The following is a 12,468-nucleotide window of genomic DNA, read 5'->3' as shown; positions in this document are numbered from 1 at the left end:
TCCGCGTCTACCCCAAGTGGCGCATCACGCGGATCCCTCGAGTCCCTAAAATCCTCCCTAGCGGTGGCGACCTTCCTCGAGGCGAGGGTCGTCTGCCTCGAAAGCTGTCTCGGTCGCGCCAATCGCGTTCCCTTTCACGGCTCCGCTCGTCCCGGTAGGGACCATCGCGCCTGTCTCTGAAATCGATGTCGCGATCACGTCCCCGGTCACGGCTGTCGTCGCGCCATCCGCGACCCCGGCCTCTACCTCGGCCTCGAAAATCTCCACCACGGCTGGGACCACTCGGAGCATCTATTAGCGCTCTAGGCCCTCGCGGCGTGTCCCGCGGAAGCGTGTCGCGGAATCCATCTCGGTTGGCCTGGAAGGATGCATTGTTGACACGGGTTTCCGCTGAAGTCCGCCGCGGCCCTCCGTCGCTATACTGCGAGGCGCGGTCATTGTAGCGGTCAGGGGAGCGGTCGCGCGATCTCGAGCGACGTGAATCGCCATCATATCTTGACCCTGCATAGCGGGAAGCCCTAGGACAAGTTGGAGGATGAGTACGGGAGCAACGGTTAGGAGAACGCGTAGGTTGGAAACGAGGCCCCGTGGGGTTTCCAGGGCGAGGCCCGTAGGTTCTTTTATGGGGTAGAATATTGTGCATCTGTCCTTCATGATCACAAGCGGAATACAAAAAGAACACAATACGAGACGGCAAAGCACGGCGGCAACGATTTTCAAGTATATGCAAGAGTGGATAGGGTTGTGGTGACAAGAGGTTTCGGGAAACACGTACATGGCCAGTAGGGCTCAGGGACAGCCAAGATATGGGACAGCTCTATTAGGTTCGCATGCGAGCTGGTTCGCGGTGGATGCGCCGGAGTTGAGGTTGATTTGGGGACGCGATGTTGCCGGTCCAGGTGGGCGTCGAGTGGTGCAAAAGGTTGATCGGATGGACGGTCGAGGTTTTGAATTGAAGAACAGCGAAAAGCGAAAAGCGCCAGCAGGGCTTTTCGGGCCTCGATGGCACCGCCTGGTTTATCGCGAGGTCCAAACCGGAATCAAATACGTATACAGAAACAAATGCGACCCCTAGGATGCGGCTGGCCCCTTCATTGGCGGTGGTAATGGTGATTGGAAGCGGTCGTGGTTTTGGGGTGGAATCTCTTGAAGGAGGGTTGAAGAGGCTGAAATTGAAGATCTCGAAAACACCTCTGCACAAACACAGTCTCGCTGCACACACCACCACTACGCACGCCTACCAAGTACAACCATACCCGTTGTCTCGCGTGGCGCTAGGTGCTTGACGCTAGGCCCGAGCAGGGGGGAGGGGAATTGATGGACATGGACATGAACGAATCTCTGCCTAGGCCGGCCCAGGTTACGGTAGGGTGCAAGTGGTGTACTATAGGTACTTTCAGCCATGTACCGAGCCGGCCCCTACAATCTGTCCAGTCTCTCTGGACCTCAAGTTTTGGCGGCAACAAACAACACTTCAAATGTACTGGGCACACACACACACACACAACAGCCCTGCAGTCTGGTACGACACCGCAGCCAGGCCCCCAGCTCTGCCAATCGGCAATGATCAATGGAGGGAAGGGGGCTGGATGGACGGATGGATTTGATGGAGGTACCAGGCTATCGAGGTACCTACTTAGCAAAAAAGCCCTGGAGCCGGCAGGTTCAACTGAAATGTACGGGCAGGTATTGAGCGTTTCTGACTCCTGGGTACAGACAACAGACAGACAGACAGACAGACAGACAGACAGGAGACAGGACCTGGCAACCTGGGTAGCGTAGCACTACCAGCGTTGCATAACAACCTTGAAGCCTTGGAACCTTGAAATCCATCAAACGGATCAATGAGAGGAGCGCTAACAACGTTAAAACAAAATCGGCATCCCCAAATCTCGAATCCACTCTTCTTCTTCTTCTTCAGAGCATTACGCCCGCATCTGCAGAATCTGCCACCACCCGACTACTGCATCCGTCGTCTAGGCGCGACTCAAACCTACGTAGGTACATGTAGTCATGTTACCATGGTGTCTAGAAACATTGACACGTTTGTAAACATCTTGACAGGCATTGCCGTCCGTTGGGAACTGCCAAAAAGAGAGAGACAGTAAACATTGGGGGATGGCATTAGTTAGATCGAATGAAGATGAATCAATCACTGCTGTGGACATTTTTGTTGGATGGACAAAAAGAAAAGAGAGAAAGCAAAAAAGTACAACACGGCAAGTACGTACTTGCTCGCTTCCTACCCTTGTATGACCTAAAACGCCGACTGGGCATGGGACATGACACAGGGTAGTGACTCAAATCTGCGAATTCGTGGGGTCGACAGTACCGGGCCAGGCAGGCCAGGCCGCAAAATAAGGCAAGGGCGCTGGCTTGTAGGTAGCCAGGCTTGCCAGGTAGCCAGGTAGCCAGCTGGAGAGGTTCCAGTCGGAAGCTCACGCCGAGGACAGACGGACCAGTTCGCCTGTGCTGGACCTAAGTTTTAGCCCTCGTCCTTCTGCGAAACTAGAACCCATCTCAATTTCGAATCTCTGGCACAGGCGCTCTCTTTATTTGATCACCATGCGCCAACCTCTGTGACACATGCCATTGCATTGAGAGGCCATTGATCAAGTGTCATTGGAAGTGTTGGAAGTAAGCATCGTACGAGCCGGGCTGGAAGGCTGACGCTACCTATATGTATCCAGTCAGGTACCTTCTCAACTTCTGCAATTTGTACATGCATTTGGATATGTCTCCAATTCTTTCACTGATCTTTCGGCCCCACATAACTTGCCAGCCAATTCTTCTTTTGTTCAATGTGAAAAATGACGGCCAAGCACCAAGGGTGGAAGGGACGAGTCACAAGCCCCACTCGAAAACACCCGCCAGATGCAATCCAGGGTCTCGGGAGACGGGAGTTGGTGATGGCATTCGAGATTGGCGGGAAAGGCATGGCGACGGCATACAAAACAATTGATGGATGGCGATGGAAGAGTCTACCGACATCTTTAACCCAAGTATAGCGTGTGATTGTACGACTTGCTCCTCCTAAACATCAGAGATTAGGCGTTGGTCCGACTGAGAAGAACCTGCTGCAGCGATTCACATCCGTCGTGGTTCGATCCATTATATGGGTCGCTTAGCTATTCTTCTCATCCATGACAAAATCTGGAATACTTGAACGATCTCAACAGTACTAACTATCCCAGGTAGGCAAACACCAGACTTATGCGACCGAAAAAAAAGTTTCAAATAAGGATCTGTAAATACCATATTCTGACTGGACTGATCGTCTCGAAGGGAACAACCGTCCATCCGCTGCCCCAAATATCCTCTCGGGGACCTGCATGAATAACCCAGTCGCAAGACAATTATATTTTTAGTGCGCGCGGGGTGTTAGTCGGAAACACTCATTCCACAAAATGGCTTCACCACAACCACAAACCGGAGGGGATGATAGCAACAAGCCCCCCTCCGGCGCCACCGCCGCCGTGCTGGTCCCGTCCGACGAACTGCCCAAAGATGCGCGAAAAGTCCAAGAAATCGACTTCAACGCCCTCCTGACCGAGGGCCGGGGCCCCATCACGGTCGACGACCTGATGACCACGATGCCCTTCATGGGCTTCCAGGCCTCCGCCATGGGCGAGGCGGTCCGCATCATCAACGGGATGCGCACATGGCGGGGCGAACAGCCGGCCGCCGGTGAAGACGGTGCCGCCGCCGCCGCCGCTGACGCACCGGCCAAGAAGACCACCATCTTCCTCGGCTACACCTCCAACATGATCTCCTCGGGCCTGCGGGGCATCTTCCGCTGGCTCGTCGAGCACAAGCACGTGAGCGCCATCGTCACGACCGCCGGCGGCGTCGAGGAGGACTTCATCAAGTGCCTGGGCGACACCTACATGTCCGAGTTCAGCGCCGTCGGCAAGGACCTGCGCGCCAAAGGCCTGAACCGCATCGGCAACCTGATGGTGCCCAACGCCAACTACTGCGCCTTCGAGGACTGGCTGATGCCGATCCTGGACACGCTGCTGGAAGAACAGGAAGCATCCAAGGGCTCCGAGACCCCCATAAACTGGACCCCCTCCAAGATCATTCATCGCCTCGGCAAGGAGATCAACGACCCCTCCTCGGTCTACTACTGGGCCTACAAGAACAACATCCCCGTCTTCTGCCCGGCCCTGACCGACGGCAGCCTGGGCGACATGCTCTACTTCCACACCTTCAAGGCCTCGCCCCGCCAGCTCAAGGTCGACATCGTCGAGGACATCCGCCGCATCAACACCATCGCCGTGCGCGCAGAGCGCTCCGGCATGATCATTCTGGGCGGCGGCGTCATCAAGCACCACATCGCCAACGCCAACCTCATGCGCAACGGCGCCGAGAGCGCAGTCTACATCAACACAGCCCAGGAGTTCGATGGCAGCGATGCCGGCGCCCGTCCCGACGAGGCCGTCTCGTGGGGCAAGATCAAGGTCAACGCCGATCATGTCAAGGTGTATCTGGAAGCATCGGCCTGTTTCCCCTTCATCGTTGCGAGCACATTCGCCAAGAGCACTGAAGCCTCGGCCCAACCAGCTGAGCCAGCCAGTACTCTATAAAGGAGAGAAGAAGAAAAATCAATAAAATTGAATAACCAAGCTTGATGGCGTTATTTGCTAGAACTGGCCTTCCATTTCACGGATGACTACCACGGAATATCAAACCGGCTGGCAAATGGAAAATACCATAGACGAAAATATCATGTATGAAATCGAATCACGCGAATAGGAGTATCAATATGTCAGCAGAAACTCTTGATTCTATTCCAGCTTGATGAGAGTTCCTTCTTCTTAGCCACTCGCTCGCAATTTCTTCCACGTAGTAGCCATTTGCATCGTCTAACCTGATGTATGAGACAGAGAGCCTTTCCCATCTCCAATAAGCGTTATATCGCTGCACGATAGGAGATAGCAGCTCCGTCTTCCGTTCTAAACCCTGCCAGGTTTGCCTGCCTGCCCCTATCACAAGCATTGGGGGCGCCAACAACACCAAAATCTAGCAATTTCCACGAAAAAGAAACCTCCCTTTCCATTTCCCCAGTTTGACGCCAGCCGCTAGAACACATTGACAAAGACTCAGACGCTTCCCAGTAACCAACCCCTTACCCTCACACCTTTCCCCATGAGCGATCACAACAAATCGCACCCATACTTTCCGTAGAGGGGTGATATCCAATCTAGCCAGTTCGCAAAACTTAGCCCTTCCGCTGCCTCTTATGGGCACGACCAGGGCTATCAGTTAAGTCGTCGCGCAAGATCTCCTCGGTCCCGTTGGGGCTAGGCGACTTGTGGCTAGGGGTATTGGTCTCCATAATACGACTCCCCTCGTTCAAGCCGCCGCCGCCAAAATCATGCGTCGGAAGCGGTTCGGTCAAGGGGTCAAAATTCACAGGATCGTTGGCCGCGTTGCCGAAGTCGAAATCGTTGGTCTCGTTGTGGAAAGCATTGGGGTCAAGGAAGAAGTCCATACCTTCGTCGAAGTAGCTGGTGCTGCCGTCTTCGATGCCGGGGATCTTGCCAGAAGGGCTGTAAGGACCGAGCATATTTTGCAGCTGGTCTATATGCTGGCCCTGCTCTTCTTGTAGCTTTTGTAGCTGGTCGATCTCGTCCTGCGTTCGGGCCATCTCCTGGACATTGGGCGGCGGGAACGCCGCGGCAGACCGGAGAATGGGAGAAATGGCGGAGCCAGTCGAAGCAGGAACAGGTGGTGAGGCGGATCCCTGGGGATGGTTGTTGTAAGTAGCTGTCGGAGACGACCCGTTGTTACTCTGGGCGCCCGAAATAAGGCTAAGCATTCGATTTCTCTGATCATCAGTCATCGAATTCGAAGCATTAGCTCCAAGGTTGGGAAGGTCGACGGAGCTGTTGCCCTTTCCAGCATTGGTATTCACATCTTGCATAATTCGCATCATTCCCTCTTGAGGATTTGACTGGAAGTTCTGCCCCAAGTATGTGGGTGTGTTGGCGGCGTCGGTCGGTTGGTCAAACAACTCAGTGACGGTGCCCATAGGCGGTTGTTGAGAGCTCGCGTAAGGGGGCGGCGTGGCGCTTGCTGAAGGAGACCGCTTGAGTGGAACACCTTGCTGAGGGAACGATGGCAGCAGACGCGGCCGGCTCTTAGCCGGAGTTGACATGGCCGCGGATTGTGGTGGTTGCTGTTGCTCCCAATCACTCAGGTCGACCACACTGCCCTGCTGCTGCTGACCCAGCGGCATGTTCAAGTTCGGAATGATACCAGCAAAGAGATCATTCACATTGTTGACGACACCCTGTTCCTCCAGCGGCTTTCTAAACACGTTGGCAAGAAATGTCAGAATGGCATTGATTGAGTTCTCATGCCGGTTATGCATATCCTGGAAGAGCTTAGCCTGGCCGGCAAGTTGGCGGTGTTGGCCTTGCAGGCGGGTGATCTGCATGGCAATAGCCGCCTGTTGTTGCTGCAGGTTCTGCATCTGGTCACGAACGAGAGCAAGGTCCTTCTTCTGCAGGGGGCCGGACTCGGGTGCCGGCAGAGCACGAGTCGACGGAGCTTGTGGGGTGAAGGTCTGGTTGACACTTTCATCCAAGACAACACCGTCTTCATCACTGTCGCCATCTCCTTCGTCAGGCCGTTTTGATGACTTCTTCTTGGCATTGCCACTCTTCGGCTTGTTGATAAGCCACAGGAGATTGGGGTGCCCACGCCGGAAATAAGGGTTGTAGTACTCGCTGGGGCTCTTGTTCTTGCGCTCGCTTGCCTTCATCGAGTTATCGGATAGACCAACCTTCTTGTGGAAACCGTACATATTCAATTGGCGCACAAAGGAGGCGTAGTTATTGTGCTTGAACAGCTCCGGGATGAGTGTCTTTGCGAACTCATCTTCATCCAGCACAATGAAAGAGTCACCTTTCTCTGACCAACGGATTAACTCCGTATTCTTGGATTCCTCCAGGAAGCTGTACTAAGTTAGCACCACGTCCACCAGGGTCGCAGGAATTGGCTTTTCTTACCTGTTCAGCTTTTGCACAAACGGCGGTATCTGTTTCCGCTTAGCTTGAGACTCCCTCTTGGCCCGTTGCGCCCGCTCCTCGAGCACTTCGATGTTGTCATGCTCCTCGCCGGTGTTGTTGCTATTTTGTTGCGGGACCAGACCCTCGTCGCCATATGACCAGACGTCATTTTGCTGCGTGTTGAAGTTATGGTTTGTAACCACCAGTTGGTTGTTGTTGCCTCGTCGGGCAAGGGCTGTCGATGGTGTGGCACCAGGCGTGCCGCTTGCGTTGTACTGGGCCTGGGTAGGCGGGGACAATATCCCGTACGGGTTCAAGTTGTTGCCAGAGTTCTCCATGAAGCTGTTGACGTTGCTTCCATTCCATCCGTTCAAGGGATCCGGTGTACTCGTCGGAGGGTAATACGTCTGCTGCTGATGTTGCGGCATAGCTGATGCTGCTGCTGCGCTTCCCGGTGCTGGTCGCTTCCTCGGGTTTGGAGACGACATGGGTACATTCATAGAATGTATATATTGAGAAGGAGGAAGCCCGGTTTGAAGCATTCGGACTGCCCTTGTTCGCGGTAGCTATTCGGAATAGAAGGGCAAAAAACGTCGTGCAGTGTAGAGTTGGGCGTATTTCTCGGGGCAGTGAGAGCGCTCGCTTAATCGCAGGTACAGCTAAGACTCAACCAGGATGCCGAACGGTCGGCTGGATGACGAGATGGATTGATTCGAGCGGGCTCCAATTGAGACTCAGGCTGCGCAAAAAACTTGAACTGGTTGTATTACGGCTGAGGACGGGATGGACGCCGTCGTGGGCTATTATTGTATTCTAATATGAGGGGTATCGTATTTTCGGTGAGGTCGGGCCAGGGCAGGTTTGGAATGTCGACCTTCTATTCTCGTCAGATTGCGCCCAAGGCATTCAGCGCACCAGGCGGGCGGCTTGCAGCGCTGCACACTCTCGAGGGATGTATGAGTAATAGTAGCAATCAGGCTGCTGCTACCACACCCGCAGCGGCACTGTACTGCACCGCACAGATGCGCACAAGGCTGATGCGACCAGCAAAACTGGCAATCTACTGCCTCACGCAAGGCTCCAGCGATGTGGTGTCAGCCAATTGGGTTTGCGGTTAACGTGGCGGTCGTGGCGGTCGTCGCGGTTCGGGCGGATTAGAGAGGCGCGCGGGCAGTCGAAAAGTGCACAGAAATGAAGATGCGCAGATTGTGTGGCTTGGAGTGTCTTTTTTTCGGAGGCAGCGGGAGAGAGAGAGAGAGAGTTTGATCGATTGCCAGGTTTTGATTTTTTTGTTTCTCGGGGTGGGATTGACTGATTTGTTGACTGAAGATAGGCCACCATCCACACAAGAAGCGATCACCCCACACTGACCGAAGTGAGCAGACCGTCCAATATATGTCCCCTGCAGGCTCAAGTATGCAGGTATGTATATCCAAGACCAGAGAAGAGACACGGGCACAATACAAGGACAAAAACGCAGGACAGAAGATTAACGGATTTGGGTGTAAGCTGGCGTGAGCTTCGAGACAGCCAGGCAGACGCGCTTGTGTCTGGCGATGTCGTCGTCTATGATATTGGAAAGACCGAAAACTGCTTCTGCTGCTGGGCCGTTGAAAGCCGGTGCGTCAGACCGACCGAGGGCCCGCGAATATCAAGATAAAAAAGACAACCAGGCCGTAGCGCAGATTCGAGAACAGCTGCCGCAATTCTTTTCAGTCAGTTGTGGACCGGTGTCTCGCGCTCTCCCCTGTGTTTTTCTTCGCCTTCTTCTTTTGTTCCGCTCCGATTGCTCTTCTCTTGCGAGCGTGGACGGGCTTCCTTTGGGCGAAAAAGAAATGTTTTGGCTCGGATTTTTGCGACTGAGCTCTTCGAACGGTGAGGTCGCTGCGCCTTTGCCTTTGCTGAGCCGGGCCCCGGAGCTACAAGTACAGGCAAGTCCAGTCAGTAGTGGACACGCACGGGTGCCGCCGTAGATATTTCGCTGTTATTGGCTGAGCACGACAGCAGTACAACCAACAGCGAGCAACCGTTCAATCCGATGCCCACATGCAACGCTGCAGCTCGTCGAAAGAGGCACTGGCACACTGCGGCTCAAACGAGTATCCGATACCAATCGATGTGATCCAAGATCCCTAACGGCCGTACGCCCGACTGGTCTCACTGCCGTTTGCCTGCGCCGTAGAAGAACAAGTCCGGTGACCGCCTCACAAGTAGAATTGACACTCGGCGCCCAAGCCTACAGTCAGTTAGGCGCAGGTAATACCGAAACAGTGGAAGCAATGGAAGCTGTGCTGGGCCCAGTACAATGGGATGATATGATAGTCTGTCGCAATCAGGCAGGAGGGGAGAACGAACGGCTGTTTCGGATGAGACACGCTGCAGATGATAAATGCTTTGTGAGAAACTGATCTTCATTGCCTTGCATTTGTTTAATATGTCTCGCTCTCTCTGACCGTCTTCTCCTCCGGGGCGACGACCAGACTGAACTGGCTGCCCCTCTCTCCCAGGTTGTTTGTTGCTTTATTGACTAACAAGATACCTCCGTACGTACATGTAACTATCCCCGGCCCACATGACAGGATCAGAGGGCTGCCAGTATAAAGAGCAACACCCAAGCAGCCAAGTCGACGAGGAAGGGGAAGAGTGCTGCGTGCTATACACAATCGTTTCAGGGAAATCCTTACCCCTGAAGTCTATTGCCTCTGATGATCTGGGTTTTGTAGGTGCTATCTGAGATTCGGGACTCTGCTGGTGTTGTTTTCGCACCCCGGCGCCGCAATCTGAAGGACCTTTTGCTCCTGGAGACCACTCTACCCCATTCACATGTGCTAGGATCCCTCGCCAGACCAATGAAAGGCTCCGGAGGTGGGCTCCTATAAATACAGCCGCAGTAGAAATAAAGTTTGCCGTGATGATGGTCCGGCAGTGCGGTCTCCTATCAACGGACGTGGCCTGATTGTCATTACTAGTGTAGCCATGCCCGTCACTTTTGGTAAAGCAGCATTCACGTACGCAGCAACAGGTAATATTCAGACGAGCTGAACATGTCAATGGGCAGAGCGAGCACGATCACGATCCATGACGTGGTCTATCGGCAACACGACGCGTGTCAAGACGAGCAATGGTTCATTTCCAAGGCCCCCACACGCCATGCATCGTGTTAGTACCGGAGCAAATTTTTCTGCGGCGCATCTCTGAATAGCTTCAATTTCAATTCGGGTATCATAATGCAATACTGCTACAGTTGTCTGCGCCGAGGACACCACAGGCTCCACTGTTCTCGGCATCATCCGCACAGCCTGCACGTACCGCGGGAATGGGAATCGTGATTAGTGTAGCGGATCGACGAGAAGGGCAGAAAATTTTACCGGGCCCCCCTGCCTGCCATGGCGCTCTGCCGGGCCAGTTTCTGATTCCTGGCTTGGTCCCATTCACGTCCGCTGGCCCCGGACCTGGCCTCTTGCTGCGCCCTCTTCTCCTCCTTGAGCGTCCTGGCCTTTTCACGTGGGTCAATCACCATGAGCTCCTCGTCGGCCTTTTTGCGATAGCTCAGGTCCTTACCCAACTTATCGGCTGCGGCACTGAGCGCGTGGCCCATCCACCCGTCATCGTTGTCGTCCTCCTTTTCAGCCTCGGCATCGGCCCAGGATTGACAGCTCTGGCAGTTCGCAATGAAGTGCAAGTCACACAGTGGCGCTTCCTCATCCGCGTTGGTGGACGACGGGCCACCTTCACCATCCTCGGATTTGAGCTTGGGCGTCTCCTTTTCTGGCTGGGCCGCCGCCCCTCCAACCGCGACTTGAAAGCTTCGAATATAGACATTTCTTTGTTCCCCGCGTTCTCGCCACCTCTCCGGCGTTTGCGACCGCGTATTGCGGTCTCAGGGATGAATTGCTCAATGCCAGTCTTCTTAATCTGAGCTTCTGGCTCGGCATGTACGCTCCTCTTCATTGATGCTTTGAGGGCCGCAATCTCTTCGTTCGCCTGCTCCAGTGCAGACTTCTTCTTGGGCAGCTCGAACTCATATAGGTCGTCGTCGTAGCTTGGCTGTCGCGCCTCCTTTACTGGTGCGGCCTTTGTTTCTGATCCCGCTCGACTCTGGGGCCGTGATTCCCGGATCGGCAGGGGTTCGCTAACTTCCTTCACGGGAGATTTGTCCTTCTCTGTGGTCTTCTTCGGCCGTTCTTCCGTAGTCTTCTTCGGCTTTGCGACGTCTGCCACTGGCTCCTCGTCGATGTCCATGACAATCCGCGAGTCGAACTTCTTCGCCTTTTTGATGACGGGCCCGGCGTCAGCGTCCCCTTCCTCATCCCCGAAACTCAGCAACTTCTTGCCACCCTTCGCCTGTTTCTTCTTCTTCTGCGTCGGTGCCGTAGATGTCTCCACTTTGTGTGCTGTTCGTTCCCGTTTCTTCATGTCCGTGAAGGGGTTCACCAAAATCTCCACCCCTGTTATCTTGATCTGATACATCGGGCGTTCGGTTCCTTCGGCCACTTCGGACTCGCCCATGCGCGCAAGGTTGTAGATGGTGTCGCCCACTATGCGCCCGAAGACTGTGTTCTTGTTGTTGAGCTCCTCGGCCTTGTCGAGCGTGAAGAAGAACTGGCTGCCATTCGTGTCCGGCTTTCCCTCGTTTGCCATGCCCAGTAGTCCGCGCCTGTTAAACTTGAGTCTCGAGTGGAACTCGTCCTTGAAGTTCACGCCCATGGGCCCGGCGTTCTTCCCGCGTCGCTGATCGGCTGGCCAGGGATCGAGGTCGCCGCTGAGGGCCTCGCCGTCGAAAATTGACTCGCCTCCATTTCCGGTCCCGGTTGGGTCACCACCTTGGACGATGAAGCCCGGAACGAGTCGGTGAAATATTGTGTTGTCGTAGTAACCATCGAGACATAGTTGCAAAAAGTTTCGGGATGTGAGGGGAGTCTGCTTGGCGAAAAGCTCTACGGAGAGATCTCCCTGGTTGGTTTTGAGAATAAGCGAGGCGGTCGGTTGCGGTTCCAGGTTGTAAATGCTCGACATGATGGCGATTGACAAGCCCCTAGGCGCAAGCGAACGCGCTGTTTCGTGCTAGGTTCGACTGCCAGATTAGATAGGATGCTGTCTTAATTGCGGAGGAAACCAAGACTACTAGTTTGTCGTCCCCGTCAGTCGTCGTGGCCAGATTCGTCGAGGGAATGTTTGATGATGTTGGTAGTTCTGGGTCGCCTCATCGCGAAAAAGGCCTAAAGGCCTGGCTTGGGCTTTAGGTTAAATCTTATCTTATCGGGCTCTAGGTTAACTGCTAACCACCTAAATGAGCTGATGCGGAGAGAAGCTCAAGCTCCAGGGGACTTCTCCACCAATTGCACACCTCAATTGCGCTAAAGTACAGGTGCTTGGTGCTTACCTGGGTATGGATCAATATACGCCTCCACATGTCCGTACTCCATGCCTTCCTTGTACCTTGAATGCATAT

The 12,468-nt window shown here is 54.3% G+C and overlaps 5 protein-coding genes across 5 annotated transcripts; 1 reads left to right on the top strand and 4 right to left on the bottom strand.

The window, feature by feature from the left end:
* Window positions 1–57: 57 nt before the first annotated feature.
* On the bottom strand, window positions 58–291 carry PG997_000896 (uncharacterized protein; the record flags this gene model as incomplete). Its single annotated transcript, XM_066805211.1, has 1 exon — window positions 58–291. The coding sequence occupies one exon, from the start codon at window positions 289–291 to the stop codon at window positions 58–60; it is 234 nt and encodes a 77-aa protein (XP_066674984.1).
* A 3-nt stretch (window positions 292–294) lies between these two features.
* Window positions 295–654, bottom strand: PG997_000895 (uncharacterized protein; the record flags this gene model as incomplete). Its single annotated transcript, XM_066805210.1, has 1 exon — window positions 295–654. One exon carries the CDS (start codon window positions 652–654, stop codon window positions 295–297), a length of 360 nt encoding a protein of 119 aa, XP_066674983.1.
* Window positions 655–3,407: 2,753 nt separating this feature from the next.
* PG997_000894 (uncharacterized protein) lies at window positions 3,408–4,586 on the top strand (the record flags this gene model as incomplete). The annotated part of the gene is made up of 1 exon (XM_066805209.1): window positions 3,408–4,586. One exon carries the CDS (start codon window positions 3,408–3,410, stop codon window positions 4,584–4,586), a length of 1,179 nt encoding a protein of 392 aa, XP_066674982.1.
* Window positions 4,587–5,221: 635 nt separating this feature from the next.
* Window positions 5,222–7,504, bottom strand: PG997_000893 (uncharacterized protein; the record flags this gene model as incomplete). The annotated part of the gene is made up of 2 exons (XM_066805208.1): window positions 5,222–6,962; window positions 7,017–7,504. The coding sequence occupies 2 exons, from the start codon at window positions 7,502–7,504 to the stop codon at window positions 5,222–5,224; spliced, it is 2,229 nt and encodes a 742-aa protein (XP_066674981.1).
* Window positions 7,505–10,380: 2,876 nt separating this feature from the next.
* Window positions 10,381–12,032, bottom strand: PG997_000892 (peptidyl-prolyl isomerase cwc27 protein; the record flags this gene model as incomplete). The annotated part of the gene is given in 2 exon segments (XM_066805207.1): window positions 10,381–10,822; window positions 10,837–12,032. The coding sequence occupies 2 exon segments, from the start codon at window positions 12,030–12,032 to the stop codon at window positions 10,381–10,383; spliced, it is 1,638 nt and encodes a 545-aa protein (XP_066674980.1).
* Window positions 12,033–12,468: the final 436 nt, after the last annotated feature.

Source organism: Apiospora hydei, assembly GCF_038363865.1.
Source record: "Apiospora hydei strain CBS 114990 chromosome Unknown utg000002l_segment0_segment0, whole genome shotgun sequence".
Taxonomy (NCBI): Eukaryota; Fungi; Ascomycota; class Sordariomycetes; order Amphisphaeriales; family Apiosporaceae; genus Apiospora; species Apiospora hydei.
Note: the sequence above shows the minus strand (reverse complement) of the source record. Positions and strands in the feature narration are given on the sequence as shown.